At 42.1% G+C, this 20,777-nt stretch overlaps 1 protein-coding gene across 1 annotated transcript in view; it reads right to left on the bottom strand.

Moving 5' to 3' along the window:
* KIF13B (kinesin family member 13B) overlaps window positions 1-20,777 on the bottom strand; it is a 187,690-nt gene that overhangs the window by 12,483 nt on the left and 154,430 nt on the right. The window contains exons 36-37 of the mRNA XM_068974383.1: window positions 20,334-20,442; window positions 13,675-13,808 (exon numbers count right to left, since the gene is read on the bottom strand). Of these exons, the coding sequence (XP_068830484.1) occupies window positions 13,675-13,808; window positions 20,334-20,442 (243 nt within the window). The remainder of the gene's footprint in view (window positions 1-13,674; window positions 13,809-20,333; window positions 20,443-20,777) is intronic.

Raw genomic sequence — 20,777 nt, 5'->3', positions numbered from 1 at the left:
AGGGCGCTTTCCTGAGTGTGGCTCAGGTCTAGTGGACCAGCACATGAGAGGCACAGGGTGGCATGGAAGTGCTGTGGGGACAAGGTGACAGTCACTTCTCAGACCCTATCTCGTCATTTTTAAACTCTGATTTTCATATGCCACCTGAATGAAACCAGAGCTCAGGATGTCCTAACTAGGCATAAGAGCTAATTTGCCTGGAATGAAGTCTTAACTCCTTGACATGATATGAAAGCACATCACCTCTCATGAGGCTGAGCATGCTTCTTATCCAGAGACTTCCCTGCGCTGTCCCTTCCCTGAGGGACTCATTGCCCTCCTGGTGAAGACCTAGCCATTGTTAAGTCTTAGCTGGAGCATGATACTCTTCCTGAAACTGCAGGTAAAATGCACCCCCTCCCCGCACCTTCACCTATAACCTCAACACACCACCTATAATCGATTTATATATATAACCTAATTATCTGTCAGTCCGTCTTGATGGGGATCATTCTCAACTGCAAGCTCCCTGCAGGGTAAGGATTATGTCTCATTCATGTCATCCATAAAAGAACTTAATGTCTGCTGACTGAACAAGTAAATAAGTGAATGAATGACTTATGTGATATAAAGGCTGAATCATACACTTAGGATTTGGAAAAATCTTATCAAATTCCAAATTTTGAGCACAGGAGTAGGTAGAGGGGAGAAAAGATGTCTGTTGAAGCAACTTAATTAACACTTTGTTCAGAAACACTGAATTTTCTGATACCTTTTTTTTCTTGTCTGAAAACGAACCTTTCCTAATAATCACCCCTTACCATGAATTTGATAAATTCTTTAAAAGTCATGTTCTAATGGTTCCTAAGTAAATATGATCCTCTAAATCTTTTTTTTTTTTAACTCTAACCAATCACTTTAATCCAAGCCTAGGAAAATACAACACGAGATGTAAGATTTATTCTTGCCATAAATACTCAATAGCCAACCTTTGATTTTCAGGCTGATAAAGTGAGAAAAACATAAAGAACACTACCAAGCTGAACACCTCATCTTTGAATATGTTTTGGTAAAAGTAACAAACATTAGACAAAATCAGACATGTACAATTACCTAAAGATCAAGAATCAGCAATAGCTTAATCAATATAAACAGATTTTGAAAGGTTATGTTAATCAGAGAGGCAGGGCGCTGAGCCCACAGTGACAGGGAGAGCTGGCAGTGCCCCCAGTAACCGTGCAGGGACCGGCGGCTGCAGCCACTGTGGGGGTGGGGGAGGCACCTCTCAGAACCACCCCGGCTCACACAGCCAGAACCCCCACCCCCTCTGCCAGGGGTCCACGATCAACCTCACGATCTGCACTGTGGCTTTCCAGGAGGATCCGGCTGAGACCTTGCTGGCCGCGGACGACACCAGCCCTCGTCTCCACCCAGCAGTCAGAGTTCCCAGTTTAAGTAACTCTCATTCTAATCACTCCCTCAGTTCTTTGGGTAAACCTGATCGCCTCTGGGTTGTGCCTCTGGGTTTCACCTCTGGAAGTGGCAATCCGGTCCACAGGAATTCTCTGAGCAATGTCAGAGGGAGGACGGTGGGTGGCCACCAGCTGGTCCTTGCCAGAGACACTGTTACCCTACTTGCCACACGCTCCTTCCGGCCAGCAGCAAGCATCCACGTGTCAGCATGGGATGGTGACTTCCCTTCTCTGACCAATATTATAATCCCTCATGAAGTTTGTACATTCACTTGAGTAGATTCCTCCTTCTATCTGCTTCCAAATCCACCTTGCAACTGCAGTGAGAGGAGCTTCCTGAGACACAAATTTGACCATGTCACTTTCCTGCTTTATGTTGTCAATGCCCAGAAATAATTGTTTTTAGAAAGAAATGGGCCAAAAAACCCGAAGATAGATTCTATCCAGTGTTTTTCCACAGCATGACTAACTCCTCCTTCAAATACTCTATGGATTGATTCTATAAATATTATCACCTGCTGTTTTTAATCAAATCCAGTGAAATCTCTTCAGATAACAACCGTGCATTAAATTCTGTTTCTTGACTGTGTCTCAGTTCTGCCCCTCACTGCACACTGTGACCTTAGACATGGCGTTACCTACCTGAGACTCATCCTCACCTCTAAGTCAGCGCCTAACATTACCCTTTAACTCTGTGCGTCCAGCATGGCAGCCAACAGCCAGGTGGCTTCTGAGCACTTGAGATGCAGCTGGTGTGACTGAGGAAGTGGATTTTTTATTTTACTTAATTTTAATTAATAACATATAAATTTAAAAATTAAAGTGCCTTTTAGTATGTTTTTGTAACGTCTTGGGCATGCGCATTTATTTTTTCAATTCCATGAACTCTGGATGCAGATCAAGTTATTTCCAAGGAAAATTTACTGTCTGAATCGAGATGTGCTAGAAACGTAAACTGCACACCTGATTCTGAAGACTCTACAGAAAGAAACAAAGAGAGGAAGAGATCTCAGATTGTTTTCTATACTGATGACAGGTTGAAATGACGATATTATGAATATACTGGGTTACGTAAATTATTTAATTCAACCTGTTTCTTTTTACTTTTTCAAGTGTGACTACTAGACATTTTTAATGGCACACATGGCTCATATTATATTTTCATCAGACAGCACTGCTGCTGAGCTGATGTATATACAACCCCTGGCACAGTACGCACCCAGTACATGTCTAAAGCGCCATGGTAACCCTAGTTACTGGAATTTCATGCACTGTCTTCCAAGGTACTTCTCTAGATCTAAGTAAAACAAGTACCAGGTGCTGAGTCACTCAGTCGCGTTGGACTCTGTGACCCCCACGGACTGTAGCCTGCCAGGCTCCAGGTAGCCTTCTATATTCTAAAGGTTGTGTCAGGAGTTGAGGATACAATATGTGCAAAATCAAACATGCACACAGTCCTCCTCTTCAGAAACAGGCACTCAGGGTCTAATCCCTGATATTCCTATTTAATTTCAATTACATAACACAACTAAAAGGGCTGCCCTGATGGTCCAGTGGCTAAGAATCCACCTGACAATGCAGGGACACGCGTGTGATCCCTGGTCCAGGGAGAGCCACATGCTGCGGGACAACTAAGCCCGTGGGCCACGACTGCTGAGCCCACGTGCTGCCACTACCGAAGCCCGCATGCCCTCTGGCCTGCGCTCCAAACAAGAGGAGCCCCCACAGTGAGAAGCCTTCACACCGCAGCTGGAGTGGCCCCGGCTCGCCACCACTAGGGAAAGCCCACAGCAACAAAGACCCAGCACAGGCAAAAATAAATGAATCTTTAAAAAAAAAAAACCCAAAACTAAAAGGCACACTTCTGTCAACAAGTAACTTATTTATCAGTTGATAAAAGTGAATGAGCCTGTCCTAACAGACTTCATGGCTGGATGGCATCACTGAGCCAATGGACATGAGTTTGAGCAAACTCCGTGAGATGCTAAGCAACAGGGAAGCCTGGCGTGCTACGGTCCATGGGGCCACAAAGCATTGGACAGGACTTAGCGACTGAACAACAATGTGTGTGTTAGCTCAACATACTTGACATCCTACATATGGAAAATTTTAAACACTGATATTTCCGAAGTTGTCAGGAAAGAGGCAGTTTCTTATATATTAGGGTTTAGCTAGTTTACTTTTTAAACTTCTACGTGATAATTGGTAAAACTTAAGTATTTATGTGGGAAAAGATTTCTCTTCTTAAAAAATAGGGTGTAATAAGTCACTCTATCTACTCAGGTTTTCAAGTATCCATGAAGAATGAAGGATAATTCATGAAACATAGTGGAGGGAAAGCTGCTCAGTCCTGTCCGACTATTTGCGACCCCATGGACTATACAGTCCATGGAATTCTCTGAGCCAGAATACTGGAGTGGGTAGCCTTTCCCTTCTCCAGGGGGTCTTCCCACTCCAGGGACTGAACCCAGGTCTCCCGCATTGCAGGCAGATTCTTTACCAGCTGAGTCAACAGAATGGTTGTTAATCTAAAAACTTAAAAACAGAGTCTAAATCTAGACTGTCCCCAGCTCGGTATATCCTACAAGCTAAGAATGGTTACTACACTTTGAAATTATTAAAACATCAATAAAAGAATACTTTGTGACATGTAAAAATTATATGAAATTCAAATTTCAGGGTTCTAAATAAAGTTTTATTGGATTAAAACCAGACCCATTGTTTAGCCTTGTCTGTAGCCAGTTCTGCCAGTTCTGCCAGCAAAGCCTAAAATGAGCCTAAAATAAAACTATCTGGCTCCTGACCAAAAAAGCCTGCCAACCCTGGGTCTACAGACTCATACAAAAGTACACAAGGCCTATTTCTGAAAAATAAGTGGAAGATGAGGCCTCTTCAAATCAACTCCTATCCTGCCTCAGAAACTATCTTCTTTTCATTATTCTACAGATTAGCTACTAACCGTGACTCTGAAGCCAACTCTAAGTTGCCTCTGAAGGCAACTTAGTGTCTAAGTATGTCAATATCCATACATTTCTGGGGCAAAGACAGATGGTAAGATGTTATGATCTTGGAAAACAAAACAGAGATAAGAGTCTCATTTCGTAAAGCAGTAAGAATTGCCTAAGAATTCATCCACAAAGCAACTGAACAGAAATCATTTTCCTTGAAGTTTTTCCAAAGTCTGTATTTCAAAAGGTCTGTACAAACTTCCCTTTATTAACACAAGAACAAGCAATATAGCATAACATATCCAAATATAAACTACAGGGGGAAAGAACCTTTAAAAACAACCTGAATACTTAAGTAAAACTCAAGGCTAGAAAACAAGGTCTGGATCCTTTTTCTTATTTTTAGTTAGTTATGATGATGAACCCTTGGTACTAACCTGGTTGTCCAGTGGTTAAGACTCCGGGCTCCCAATGCAGGGTGCCTGGGTTCAATCCCTGGTCAGGGAACTAGATCCCGCATGCCACAACTTAAGCCTGGAGCAGTCAAATAAATAATTTTGTTTTTAAACAGCAGCTTCCTTCAAGACAAATTCCTACACCTCAACCAACTGAAATAGAACTTAAGAAAAAAAAAAAAAAGACGACAAACCCTACAGACACCACAGCAAGCATTCATGCAGCCTGTTTCATCAGAGGAGCCTGAGTAATGAAGTCTGAAACAGCATCTAGTGCACAAGGGCAGCACCGGCAGCTGTGTCTGTTTCTCCCCATTTTGCACATGGAGCACTCACTCACATGAGAGCTGAAAGGCCTACCTAAGCATCTCTCCAGCTGGGTCAGAGATGTGCAGGGCACTGCTGTCTCTACTCAAGGCCCTGTCCACCTACCACACTGGAAGCCGTATTGAAACTGGAGACAGAAATCCTTGCGGTCAGCAGGGTAGGCCTAAGCAAAGCCCAGGACACTGGAGAGGAGCTGACAGTAGAGCAAGGACAGGCCAGAAACGGGGCTGTGTTTCTGACGGTGGAAATTAAATGTGAGCATTAACTCAGATGGTAAAGAATCTGCCTGCGACGTGGGAGACCTGGGTTCACTCCCTGGGTCAGGAAGAGCCCCTGAAAAAGGGAACGGTAACCCACTCCAGTGCTCTTGCCTAGAGAATTCCATGGACAGAGGAGCCTGGTGGGCCACAGTCCATGGAGCAGCAAAGAGTCGACACGACTGAGCGACTGATACTTGCACTTTTTTCTTTCATTAACTCCTTAATTCCCCAAATGAACCAAAGATGCCATTTGGAATTCAGAAGTTGGAAGTACATAAATAGCTTCATCTGAACACCAACTTCTAGACACATGAAAAAAGCTATTATGCCAAATTAATTCAATCTAACTAATTAGAGAGCAGGAAGTTCTTTCAATTATTTTATGTGCTGTCTGAGAAACACACTTGAATGTGAGTGCAGATTTCATTAATTGCAGTTCATTATTTTCCAGATTCGTTACTAAACTTGCTTCAGAAGGTCAAAGACAGCAATTTTGTCAGCTGCCACCTCTTTCGGTGCTTGTACCCTTTGCATTTCTGGAACTCAGACAGAAACTGATTACAAACAAAAAACAAATCTCCATAAAAATGAGAAACATAAGTTTTATAAATATGTTCAAGCCAGATGATTTTGTAAAATATGAGAAACTTTGTCTTTAAAGACTTCCTTAAAATCATTATTTTCTTTCTTTATAAATTTATTTATTCCTCAGGATGAATTGTTAACTTCGATCTTAAAAGATCCACGCATCTTCTCAAATACTGAAATATGCCCCCCCCCGCAAATAATAGAATCTTGATCTGAGAACCTGCTGTTTCCAAAGAACAAGTTAATAAACACTAATCTTTTCATTAGCGAGTTTCTGTCTATATCTTTGCATGAGGGACGGAACTGAACATTCTTGTTTGAAAATGTCAAGGACACTCTGATTAAAAGTACTTTTTTGTTAATAATCATTCCTTCATTACTTCTGCGTCTCTACCATCTAATCTAACAAACAAAAGAGGAAATATGACTGGTAGAAACAGGACCTATTTCATTCCTCAGTTCTTACTGGGAATATTTTTACATTTTCAAAATCTTATTTTTTAAAAACAGAAGTGACAGAAATCCATGGAGATGTTGAGAGAGGACGCTGCTATCTATAAATCACTGTACTCGTTCACGGTTATTGCCTTCTCTTCGTTAATATCACTTCACCGTTCTGCGCCTTTCATTCTGCTATTTTCCTGGAACCATCCTTATACAATTCTTCCCCGCCTTCTGGGTTGCGATCCCTTGAATGCTTATACAGTCAGCTCTCTTAGTCATTGTTCAGTCAAGCTATAAATAACTCCTTTAATTCTTCCTCATAAATCATTTCTGATGTTATTCTCTGAAATAATTCCAGTTGGTCAACGGACATCCAGTAGTAAGGTACCCAGAACTATGTGCAGTGATCTAAGTGTCCTCTGATGAGGCCAGAGAGAATCCAGGCGTGTGTTTAGGCGGGCTGCTGTGTCCATGCCAGTGTGACTCTTCCAGAGAAGGAGGTTAAGTCTCCAAACTAACTTGGGACAGAAACAGAAAAAGCAAGAAGCTTTAAGATCTTTCATCACAGTTAGGTGGGAAACAGAGAGAGAGATGGCTTAAATGATGAAAAGAGAAAGGAGTGTGCCTGCTTACGCTCTGGCCTGCTGGGTTACTCTGTGCTGTCTCTGTACTTCCACTGCTGAGTGGATTTTAGGGGATTTCTGTTTAGTTTTAAATTGTATTTCTTGATTGTTTCGGCTGTGCCCGATCTTCACTGCTGCGTGCGGGCTTTTCTCCAGCTGCAGTGACCGGGCTCCTGATTGCTTCTCTTGTTGGGAAGCACGGGCATGAGGGCGTTCAGGCTTTGATAGTTGCAGAAGCCAGGCTCCAGAGCACAGTCGCTCCTCAGTATGTGGGATCTTCTCAACCCAGGGAATGAACCCGTGTCTCCTTCACTGGCAGGCAGATTCTTTACCACAGAGGCCACCAGGGAAGCTCCCCATTTAGTTTTTTGTACCATCTCACATTACAAATCTTAAGCAGTGTTACTCTCTACTGTCTCTAAGTTTTATGCAATGTTCGTATCAAAATTTATCCCTTCCTGTATTGGGAGAATTGATCCAGTTTTCTCTTAGGCATATGCACTGATTTCTATTTTTCTGGGTTCTATCTTACACATTATTCTAAAATCTGTTAAGTTTTTTTAGTGTGGTATTAATTATTTAATGACTATTTATATTGGCCATTGAAATTAATGTACTAACAAGTCACTAGCAGCAAATAAAAACCAAAATCAAAATAGAGAGCAAACGTGGAGGTATATGTATATTTCTTTGATACACCAGACACCTCACACTGGGGTACAGCAAAGCCAGGCAGCGGGCAGGGTGGTGGCGAATGTTCATCAGCATAAATTTTATCTTAGTATTACTAGATTAGTGATACAGAGGAAGGCATGGCTTCCATAATGCATCTGTTTCCATAATGCATCTAACAAAACCTCCTATAATCTCCCCGGTAGACGAGGGGAAAACGGGGGTAGGAGTTACTGAACAGGCAGAGCTGAAACACGTCCACCAGCCACTCTGTGGCTTGGGGAGTGAGCTCCAGTCACATATGACAGAGCTCTCTCTCACGCTTAATGTTCCATATTTTGTTTGTGACTCAGATGCAGAGTATGCCCTTCAAAAGTTTGCAGATGCTAATAAGAACAAATGTATCTTTAAAATAATGATTCAAAGAATATCTTGCTAACCTAGGAATGCTGCAACAAAATTGAACTGAAAACTTTTAGGAATGAACCTGAAGATTCTTATTGAAGTATTTTTATGCTTCAGTGAAGGGGCTTCTCTGGTGGCTCGGGGGTAAGGAACCCGCCTGCCAAGCAGGAGACTTGGGTTCACTGGATAATAAAATGGCAACCCATTGCAGTATTCTTGCCTGGGAGACAGAGCAGCCTGGTGGGCTACAGTCTATGGGGCCACAAAAGAGTCGGACATGACTTAGCGACTGAACAACAGGTGAAGTGAAGTCACTCTGTCATGTCCAGCTCTTTGGGACAGTGGGCTGCAGCCAACCGGGCTCCTCCGTCCACGGGATTCTCCAAGCAAGAGTACTGGGCAGGATCGCCCTTTCCTTCTCCAGGGGATCTTCCCATCCCAGGGATCGAACCCAGGTCTCCCGCACTGTAGGCAGACGCTCTGCCGTCTGAGCCACCACTAGGGAAATCAATGTGATAATAAAAAGAGAAGTGCACTGGCCAGAGTGTAAGCAAATGAGAAAAGGGGGAACATTACCTGACGAGAAGCACAATGAACTAAAACTTGCCTTAAAAAAAACCAAAAGTGCTAGCATGTGCCGCTTTGGTAGAAGTACATTAGTCGGAAGAAAGATAAAAGGTGCACTATTTTCAAGCAAAGGGATTATAGTATCACTTCTGGGCTCCCCACTTCAGCAAGACCCTGGCAAGACCACTGAAGAATGATGAGGCATTTATTATAAGAGACACAGTTGACATCTTTAGCTGTTAGGTCTCGAGAAAGCCGAGGAGATTAAAGAATCTTTAACTTCTGGGCGACAGCAAAAAAAAAGCGGAGGCAAGGACTGGGTGGCAATAAGCCAACTTTTTTCCTGAAGGACTCAGAGGGTCCACAGGGAGAGAAAAAAGTTCAACTTTTGGGTATCAAGTCTGATTTCCAAGTGAATAGGCTGCCATTATAGTGATGATTACTGTGAAAAACTGGGAAACACTAAAAAAACAGTCTAGTCGGTACAGCAATGTACTGGGTGTTATTTTGAGATTCCGTTGTTGCAAAAGTGCCCCATTTCCAAGGATGAAACATCATTTAGGTGGTAATGACTTAAAGCATATTTAAAGTGGCCATAGTAAGGGAAACCTCTATATTGATACTGTCTCTGTGTTTCTCTAGATTCCATACTGATAGTGAAAATTATAATTTACTTCTCTAAAAGCTTTAGCAAAGATAGCAAAGATGAGAAGAATAGAAGCATCTCTGATCAACTGAGAACAGTTAAACAACTTTAAGAACAGTTCTTCAGTGGAACTTGCATCAGTCTGAGAAAGAAACTTCCTGAATAAGCCTTGATATCTCAAATCCCCACTTGGGTGCAATTCTCTCGCCTCTTAACATTAACCACAGTCCTTTACACTGGGTATGTTCCAACCATCTAATACTAACATCTGTACATACATCCGTGGTCAACCAACATACACTTTCCATCAAATCTGCCCCTGCCTTCAAGGATTACACTGTAGAAGAAATAACCAGTAAACATATAAATGTCACTCTTAACAAAAAATTAAACAAGGGAATACACTGTATTATGTACGGTAGAGGCTGCTGTTTTAGTTTGGTTGGTCCAATGCACTCTAAATTCAAGCATATTTGTTTATGTGGCCTTTCTTGATCCTTACAGTAGCAGACCAGTCTACTAGAGACTTACTAACCGCACAAAGACTTTGGGGAAGAGCATTCCAAGTAGAAGGAAATGCAAGTAAGAAAACTTGAGACTGAAAGGAGCTTCATGTGTTCATGAGATCAACAAACAACAAAAAGGCCGATCAATATGGCCTAGCATGGTGCACAATGGCACCCCACTCCAGTGCTCTCGCCTGGAAAATCCCATGCACAGAGGAGCCTGCTGGGCTGCAGTCCATGGGGTCGCTAAGAGTCGGACACAACTGAGCGACTTCCCTTTCACCTTTCACTTTCATGCATTGGAGAAGGAAATGGCAACCCACTCCAGTGTTCTTCCCTGGAGAATCCCAGGGACAGGGGAGCCTGGTGGGCTGCCGTCTATGGGGTCACACAGAGTCGGACATGACTGAAGCGGCTTAGCAGCAGCATGGTACACAAAGAAGAAAATAAAGAGAATAAAGATGAAAGGTCAGGGGGCTAGATCACATAGGACACTGTAAACCACAGTAAGGAATTTAGATTTTATTCAGCTTCAGTGAGAAGCAATGGAAGGTTTCAAGCCATGAACTAATATAAGGCCTTGGGAGCTCACTCTGGCTTCTCTGTGAATAACAGACTTAGTGAGGCAAAAAGCATCAGTCGATCAGCTGGTAGCCTGCTGCACAATCAGGGCCAGAGACGACGGCTTGGATGAGTGATGAGAAAAAGGAGTCATCACACTGAAAGTGGTACCTATAAAATTTTACTGACGGTCTATTTGTGAGGTGAAGCAGCAAGGTAGGCATCTGTGCTATACACTGAGATGGGCATATATTAATACTTCAGAAGTATTCTGTATGCTGGAAGTAAACAGACTTGTGAGCTGAAACCGACAGCAGTGATATGGACTTGTAAAATGTGAATATCCAGTTGATTTGTAAGTGGAAAAGCTGAACGGGCAGTTAGCTCCACGAGGCCAGAGCTCAGGGGCGAAGCCTGGGCTGGAGACAGAAATGTGAGCATCATCAGCGCATACACAGTCTAAGCCACAGAGCTGGATGAGGTCACCCAGGAGGGTGCTCTGGAACCCCTGAATGTCAGCAGCTTGACGGAACAAAGAGGCCCAGAACAGGCAGAAACAGAAAGACAGAGCAGTCAACAAGGGAAGCCAGGCGAAGGGATCAGTGCTGAAGTCCAGAGATGAAAACGTTTCCTGCATGACTGTCAAGTCAGAGGAAGACTGAGAAGCGCGGCGAGAGAGATGCAGCTCTGGTGACCTTGAGCAAGGGTCCTTCAAGGGACTGTGCTTTCATAAACAAGCTGGGAACAATTCAGATCCACCACGGGGCACCTTCATGAAGGCTACTTTTGTATTTACGTTTTCATTTATTTATGAAATATGAAGCACTGGGGGCCACTTTCTCCAACACCTTTGCGTGTGCGTGCTAAGTTGCTTCAGTCGTGTCCGACTCTCCGTGACCCCGTGGACTGTACCCCACCAGGCTCCTCTGTCCATGGGATTCTCCAGGCAAGAACAATGGACTGGGTTGCCAAGCCCTCCTCTAGGGGATCTTCCTGACCCAGGGCTTGAACCCGGGTCTCTTACATCTCCTGCACTGGCAGGGGGGTTACCACTAACACCATCTGGGAAGGCCTTTGCACATGTATGCTCAAATAAAATAAACTGAATGAATATTACTTAAGGTATCTTCAAAGTATTTCAAGGTTACCTCTCTTAACCTGGACACTGCACACTGCAGTTTCCACCAACCACTAGACTGCTTTCTAAACCACTGCTCTTCCTCTCATACCCGGAAGAACCAATCGCTCACTGGCAAGAGAGGAAAGGTTACTTCTTATCGTAACAGGTGCTCTGACTTACATCAAAACCTTGAAGCAACTTCAGAAGAATAACTGTAACTCCAGTCGTCTGAGTCACTGACTTCTAATGCGATTCCAATTTCCTTTAGCTTATGTAACTTTGTCTTCCCCATCAGCAATTGAAAAACAGTGCATATCAAACTTTAATGTGAATGAAAACCACCTTACCTCGTGTGTGTGTGCACAGTCGTGTCTCTTTGCAACCCCATGGACTGGACTGTAGCCCGCCAGGCTCCTCTGTCCATGGGATTTTCCAGGCAAGAATCCTGGAGGGGGCTGCCATTTCCTACACCAGGGCATCTTCCCAACACAGGGATTGAATCCACATCTTCTGCATTAGCAGATGGATTCTTTACCACTAGTGCCACCTGGGAAGCCCCGAAAATCACCTTGTGGACAGAGGACGAGACGGTTGGATGGCATCACCAACTCAATGGACACGGGTCTGTGTGGACTCCGGGAGTTGGACTGGCATGCTGTGGTTCACGGGGTCACAAAGAGTCGGACACGACTGAGCGACTGAACTGAACTGACTTACGTTGTTGTTTAGTTGCTAAGTTGTCTCCATCTTTCTGTTACCCCACGGACTGTAATCCGCCAGGCTCCTCTGTCCATGGGATTTTCCAGGCAAGAATACTGGAGTGGGTTGCCATTTCCTCCTCCATTGTGTACTTACAAACGCAGATTATTAAGTGCCCCAAGGTGAGGCATGGGTTATAAGATCAGGCCATATTTTTAAGTTACCTTTTAAAAAAGCTACCATGGAAATTCTGGCATAAACAGTCCATGAATCATACTTTGTGAAACAACAACACAGCAGTTTAGAACAGAATAAGGTGCGCAGTGACAAGCTCTGGAAAAATCCTTTTTCCCTACCCTAACCCCCACCAAGTATCAGGTTGGCTATTTCTTTTAGCTCTCACCATCTCAGATTCATCCTGAAAACAGTTAAGCACCCTTTATGTGCCCAGTTAAATTTAAACATTTCCAAAATCTCAAAGTTTATCTTTTTCATCCAATATGAAATCTACGCTGATATAATATGCCCATAGACTGCTAGCTTGAAAAAAATACCTGCACAGCAGCCTCACAAACCTATTACCTTGAATATACACTCATGAACCTAGAAAATTCTTTTAAAGAGTTAAGGTCTCAGGCAAGGACTCGCCTGCACTTCCGCAACTTGAACGTTTCAGTGAATGTGGAGAAGCTGATGTCAAAAGACCTATTTCAACAACTGAACTTGCACTGTATGTGTTTTTGAATGAGTATAAATAAACCCTCATTCATCATTTTCTGCTGAATCCACACCTAGAGGAGGCTAGAACCTGCATTTCCAACAGGCTTCCCATGCACCATCACATACGAGCAGTTTCCTGATGATCTGGAAAACCCTTTCACATCTTCTCTGAAACTTCTTCTGAGGCTGGGTAGAGAGTTTCAAGAAAAAGGGGCCTAAGACAAGTGATCCCTTTTCATATTTAAGTGAAAGAACAGGTAAGCCACAGTAGAGGAAAAAGGTTGAGCGGCAAGGATGGGGATGATGTAAAATTGTTTGAAATTAGAAATGAAATCAAGAATTAAAAATAGAATTACATTTTCTGTTTGGCAATATACAAACAACCCTAAGTGCACTTCATAAATTTCACTATTGTTGCTCTAAGTGATATTACCATAAATCACATTAGGAGCGTGCTTGGCATTTTTTAAAAGCAGAAAGGATTGAGAGTGTCAATACGCTTAAACAGCTCTGTTCTCTTTGACGAGAGTGGAAGAGAAATTATCAGAGCTTTCACCAGGTCTGAAAGCCCAGCTCTGACACCCCCACGGCTGCTCCCCTCCCCGCTCCAGCTTCAGGGCGGCGTGGAGCAAGGCTGGGCCAGCGCCCCGTCGGGCACTCGTGCGCTCTCTGATGCTTTTACCTGATGCGCGAGGGGAGACAGCTGTTTGCCCCTTTTCTCGTCACGGACAGGGAAGAGAGACTTTAGCAGCTTCGGCATCTGCGGCACCAAAGATTTCACCGGGTTCAAGTAGGAGGCCGCGAGGCTACTGACTCCTGTCGAAAATATTGAAAGGAAAAGAGATAAGGCAAAAATGATTACAGAGATGCTCTCCGTACTGTAAACTGGCCAAGCATTGTTTGTAAGCAAAACAAACAATAAAAGAATTTTAAAGGCATACTGGAAAAATACTAGAAAAACTTAATAGCATTACGCGTACCGTGTGCTCACTCGGTCTTGTCCAACTCTGCGACTCCACGGACTGCAGCCTACCAGGCTCCTCTGTCCATGGGATTTCCCAGGCCAGAATACTGGAGGGGGCTGCCATTTCCTTCTCCAGGGGACCTATGCTGGTGCTGTGGCTAAGTCGCTTCAGTCGTGTCCGACTCTGTGCGACCCCATAGACGGCAGCCCACCAGGCTCCCCCGTTCCTGGGATTCTCCAGGCAAGAACACTGGAGTGGGTTGCCATTTCCTTCTCCAATGCATGAAAGTGAAAAGTGAAAGTGAAGTCGCCCAGTTGTGTCGGACTCTTTGCGACTCAATGGACTGTAGCCTACCATGCTCCTCCGTCCATGGGATTTTCCAGGCAAGAGGACTGGAGTGGGGTGCCATTGCCTTCTCTTACTCTCAGAAACAACGATGTTTCCTTTTCCAATTAAACAGCAGCAGTTGGGGTATTTCTAAAATGCTCTAATATCCAGCGATCCTATTAAATCCCAAGTGTCATCCGACCGCAGGCCTTGTCACTAACTGGCCAAGTACTAACTTATGCCCTAGAATGAAGCGGGACTTTTTGCTTTTAGATCATACAGCCAGAGACACACGCATTAGTTCTGCAGCCAGACTTTAACCGCTTTATAAAGTCAAGGACTGTATCTTACCCAACTTTAATTTTTCATGCTGCTTACTGAATGAAGATGATGAAACTGACCTTTCAGGAAGACAGTGGTATTTGGGTTGTGTTTACAAGTGAGGGACATGTCTTGAACCAGCCCTGCTCTTACCTGCTCTTAATACCAACAGCTAGGGTCAGACACGCAGATGACACCTAGGATATTAGGAGACTTCTTTTGCCCTTTAGTGAAGACAATTTTCGGGACAATCTAATCCAAGACATAAGTGATTAAAAAAACGGTACCCTAATTAATACTTTAAAAAGAAGAAGCCAGTCAACTTGAGGCATCTGTATGAGAGGCTGCCTTAAGAGACGCACACGACTGCCCCACCTCCACTCCCCAACAGCCTGAGATGATGCGAGTTCATCAGCAACACAGCTGGTACGTGAACCTGTACGGTTGGAAGGTTTCACGTTTTCCTTAATTCAGTATGTTATCTCTAAAAACTATGAAAAGTTACATAAGGTTATTTTGCAATCATGAGAACAGTCACTAAAAATATAAACCAAAGAGACAGCTATCTGCCACGAGAAATATCAAAACTGAGTTCAAAAATATCACACAATTTACGTGCGTGTGTGCTCAGTCATGCCGACTCTTTGTGACCTCATGGACTGCAGCCTGCCAGGTTCCTCTGTCCGTGAGATTTCCCAGGCAAAATACTGGAGTCGGTAGCCATTCCCTTCTCCAGGGGATCTTCTTAACCTGGGGATCGAAACTAGGTCTCCTGCACTGCAGGCAGATTCTTCACCATCCGAGCCACCAGGGAAGCCCCAAGAAATATCAACTAACCACAGTATGTGAACTTTACTTGAATTTTCATTCAAAATAACTAAGAAATACACCTGGGGAACTCTAAACACTGGCTAGATGTTTAATAATATTTTGTGATTATTTTTAATTTTTCTTCTTGGAATGTCGCTTCGGGTATTCCTTTAGAAATATATGTACAGACATTTACAGATGAGACAGTGTCTGAGGTTTGCTTCGGAGTCACCCTGAGCAGCTGTGGAGAGGTGGTGGGGGCACAGGTGAGCCTGGTGGTAGTCTGATCATCCTGGAATCAGCACGGGGCACTTGAGGGCACCTCATGTCACTCTTCCTACTCTATATGCCTGATATTTTCCACAGTAGAAGGATTCTTCAGAGGGAGAGCAAAATAAAAACTTTAAACGTACAAAAGAAAGAGTTTGTCACTAAAAAGAAAAAGGTCACTGCTAAAACCAATAATGATGGATATATGCCTAAAAAAGAGACTAAACTCAGAAGAACGCAGCGAAGAGGAGTAAGAAGCAGCGACGAGCAGAACAAAGCAGTAAACACATGGACCGAATAAACAGTCACTAGAATTTTTTTAATTTCTGGAATTTTAAAGCAAAGTAGTAGTCTATGACCAAATAATTTCACCCTGGGTATTTACTGGACAGAAATGTTACTAAAACACTGATACACAAACAAGCTTTAGTCACAGTAACGGAAAAGTGGGAACAAACCAAATGTGGATAAACAGGAGAGCTGGTTAAAACTGTGATAAACTCCACTGTGATAGTGAAGTCTCTCTCAACAGTAAAAAAGAATAAACTGCTGATACGTGCAAAGGTACGGATGACTTCAACAGATATGCTGAGCAAAACAAGCCCAACACAAAAGAGTACATACAATATGATTCCATTTAATGAAACTGAAGAACAGGCAAAACAGTGAGATCCGAACACTGACCGATTGTGCCAAGTAACTGGAGTCACACAATCTTCCGTAGCTTGACTGTGGTGTAAGTTACATGAGTAAATAAATTTGTCAAAACTCATTAGGTATGACTCATAGTCAAGAAAAATGCAGCCAGAAGCAGACTGTGAAATTGGTCCTGATGCTAGACTGAGCAGATAGGTATTTTAAAAGCGCTTTTTATACATAGGTACAAGGACTGAAAGAGTAATATAGCCTTACTATATAAAAAGGAAAGAAATATCAGCAGAGAAGTTAAAACTATTTTAAAAAGAAGCAAATGGAAATTCTAGAAACTAAAAAGAATAATAACTGAAATTTTAAAATTCTTGCTTGTGCTTAATAAGACTATAAATGGCAGTAGAAATTATCCAATCAGAAGAAGCAAGAATAAGGTAAAAAGGTGGAAAAACAGAATAGAGTTTCTGCGACTCATAGGGCAATATTAAGCAATACAACATGTGCAATTAGGTTTTCAAATGGAGTAGAAAGAGAGAAAAGCACAGAGGAAAAGATGTAATGAACTAACAGCTGAATGTTTCCCCAAACTGTTAGGGAAATCCCAGTGTAGAGACCCAGGGACATTGGTGAAATCCAAGTAAGATAAACACTAAAAACACTACACCTAAGAACATCATTACCCAACTGCTGAGAAGAAAAATAAAGAGAAAAATTGGAAAGCAAACTAAACAAAGACATATTTCATGTAGGGGGAAAGTGACATACATGATGGCTGAGTTCTCATCAGAAAAGAGGTCTAACAGATGATACAGTGTCTCTGAAGTGCTAAAAGAAGACAAGCTATCAACTAAGAATTCTCTATCCAGTGAAAATATCTGTCAAAAAAAAAAATGAAATACAGACATTCTCAAAAGGAGAGATCTTCCTGCACAAGGAAAACTGTACAATAAGAAATAATACAAGATATTCATCAGGCTAAAGAGGAACCGTATCAGATGAATATACAATTCTTCAGAAAGGAGTAGACAGTGGCAGAAATAATAAATAGGAAGGAAAATATAAAAGATTATCTATAGTCTCTTAATTTCCTTCAAGGACAAATAGCTGTTTTAAAGCAAAAAAAAAACACAAAAAACATTATACCATTGTAAGGTGAGTTCCTAACAATTGTGAAAGCAAAAGATACAACAATAATATGAAATAAGGGGGCTGGAGGAACAGGAAAATGGAACTGTACTGATGCAAGATTCTTATAATTACGCAGTGTGAAACGACAGATTATTAACTCTAAGAAGACTGTGGTAAAGTTAAGGGTACCTACTGGAATTCTTTACCAAAGATATTAATAAATAAATGTTGTTTGTTGTTTTCAGTCACTAAGTCTCTGCACGTCTGACTCTTTGTGACCCCATGGACTGTAGCCTGCCAGGCTCCTCTGTCCATGGGATTTCCCAGGCAAAAATACTGGAGTGGGGTGCCCTTTCCTCCTCCAGGGGATCTTCCTGACCCAGGGACTGAGCCCATGTCTCCTGCGTTGGAGGCAGATTCTTTACCACTAAGCCACCAGAGAAGCCCTGATAAGTAGATACAGGTATGAAAAAAGCCAAAGATAAAATAAAATACTACAAAATATTTCCCAATTAACACAAAACAAAAGAGATTATAGTGGAAATAAATAAAAAGCCCAAATAGAAACCAATAGCAACATGGCAGACATAATATTTTATGTAAAAGAACTAAACATTCCAATTAAAAACCAGAAATTGTCAGACAAGATTAAAAAAGAAACTCTATACCTAAATATGCTGTCTATAAGATAATCACTCTTACAGATACACATAGGCTAAAATTTTAAAGACTGAAGAAAAGATACACCGTGCAAGCAATCAGCAAAAGAAGACTGGTGTGGCGATACTAACATCAAGACAGATTTCAAAGCCAGAGCATTACCAGAAAGGTAAGGGGACATTTCATAAGGAGAAACATCACTTTATCAGCAAAAAGAAATAACAACCCCAATGTGTGTATACCCAGTAACAGAGATTCTAAATTAATCATGCAGAAACTGATATAATTATAGGAAAAAAACAGATAATTTCACGATCATATATAGATATTCAATGCCTTTTCTCAATGATCGATAGAACAAATATGGGGGAAAAGTCAGTAAAGTTACAGCAGATTTGAACAAGGACATCAACCACCTAGACCTAACTGACATACAGAGGACACTGTGCCCCAAAATAGAAAAGACCTTTCCAAGTATACACAGAACGTTCACCAAGATAGAATATAGTCTCAAAAAATTTTAAAAGATTGAAATTTTGAAGAGTCTGCACATTATGGAATTTAAAAGGAAATCAATAATAATAATAATATACCTTCAAGATATATAAAAATTGAATGAACATGGCACCCAGTAATTCACAGGTGAAAGAATAAATCACAGAGAAATTAAAATATCTGGAATATAATGATAATAAAAGCACATCATGCCCAAATTTGTGAAATGAAGAAATAACAGACATCAACAAAACAGAAAAGAGAATCAAATTTGGCTCTGTGGGAAGATTAAGAAAACTGATAAACCAGTCTCAAGTGTATTAAAGAACAACAGAAAATAAAAATTACCTATTCAGAATAAAAAGAAGGAGCCTAACAGATTCTATAAACATTAAAAGATCAATAAAGTGAAAGTGAAAGTGACTGTAGCCTACAACACTCCTCCGTCCATGAGATTTTCCAGGCAAGAGTACTGGAGTGGGTTGCCATTTCCTTCTTCAGGGTACCTTCCCAACCCAGGGATCGAATCTGGGTCTCCCGCATAGATGCTTTACCATCTGAGCCACCAGACAAGTAAAGGAAACTGTAACATTTATGATTAAGTAACATCAAATTAAGTAATCTGATGAAACAGAAACTTCTCTAAAAACCACAATCTTTGAAAACTTACTTACAAAGAAACAGAAAAAGTTAAACTTGAAAGAAACTGAAGTCATGATCTCAAATCTTCCCACAGTGAAAATACCAGACCCAGAGAGTGTCCCTGGTGAATCTTATCTAACGTTTAAGGAAGTAGTAAGACCAAGTTCACATAAGCTCAGGAACTTCGTCATAAAAGATGATGAAATTTTTCTCATCATTTTGTGTTCAGTTGCTAAGTTGTGTCCACCTCCTTGTGACTGCATGGAGTTCAGCATGCCAGCCCTGTCCTTCACTATCTCCTGGAATTTGCTCAAACTCATGTCCATCGAGTCGGTGATGCCATCCAACCATCTCATCCTCTGTCGCCCCTTTCTCTCCTGCCCTCAATCTTTCACATCACTTTATGAAATCAATATAGTCATGATACCAAAACCCTAAACAAAGACATTGTAATGAAAAAGGTATATATATTCACCGTAGGACACATACATGAAACTCTAAGCAAAATATTAGCAAACAGAATCAAACAAATATGAAGAACAACACATCGTTTCTCACAGGAATGCAAGATACAGTCAGCATTTAAAACAATGGGACTCAACACATTATGATAAGAAAGGGAGGGGCTTCCCTGGTGGCTCAGTGTAAAGAACCCACGTGTCAATGCAGGAGAGACGTGGGTTTGGTCCCTGAGCCAGGAAGATCCCACGAGCCTCGGTGTAACAAAGCTCGTGCAGCTACTGAGCCTGTGCCCTAGCGCCCAGGAGCCGCAACTCCTGAAGCTGGTGCAGTCTCGAGCCTGCGCTCCACAGCGAGAGGCCCGAGCACAGCAGCTAGAGAGGCGCTATCATGCACCGCAACTAGAGAAAACCCGCGCAGCAACGAAGACCCAGGACAGCCAAAGACAAGTCAGCCAGCAACGGTACAGGAAAAAGGGGGGAGACTCAAACAGGCATCAACTAGCAGGACTTGCAGAAAATCCTGATTTAAATGACTTTTAAACATTTTTAAACTATTTCTGAAAGATACTCGTATTTCACGAGAGTGACTGAAAAACAAAAGCATAACTGACCTGGATCAGGAGAATGGTTACTTTGGGGAGAACGGAGGGCTGGGGCAGCTGGTGCGATTCCTTTGGAAACTGCAATCTGTGATACGTCCTGTTGACTTTCCCACCGGCCCTATTAAGGACAAAATCAGTCATTCTGACTTACCAATCAATTCTTTAAAATTTTAAAGATATTGAAGACAAAAATGTTACACATTGCTAAAGCTTTATCCTTGTTGAAGACATGAAAAATCTGATTACCTGAGCACATTACTGTTAACAGCATAATACTCCTCCTCCTCTTTACAGAATTGATCTCGCTAATAATACTACTTCCCACTTGGATATCCCCTTCAGTTATAATTTACAGTCTCCTAATACTCTTTCTCCTGTATCATACTGTGTCTCACAAAACATGGACATAGTGAGATATTTTTTGAAATGCTCCTTCTGCTTGCTCCTTAGGCC

Source organism: Capricornis sumatraensis, chromosome 6 (assembly GCF_032405125.1).
Source record: "Capricornis sumatraensis isolate serow.1 chromosome 6, serow.2, whole genome shotgun sequence".
Lineage (NCBI taxonomy): Eukaryota > Metazoa > Chordata > Mammalia > Artiodactyla > Bovidae > Capricornis > Capricornis sumatraensis.
This window is presented reverse-complemented; position numbering and strand designations above follow the sequence as displayed.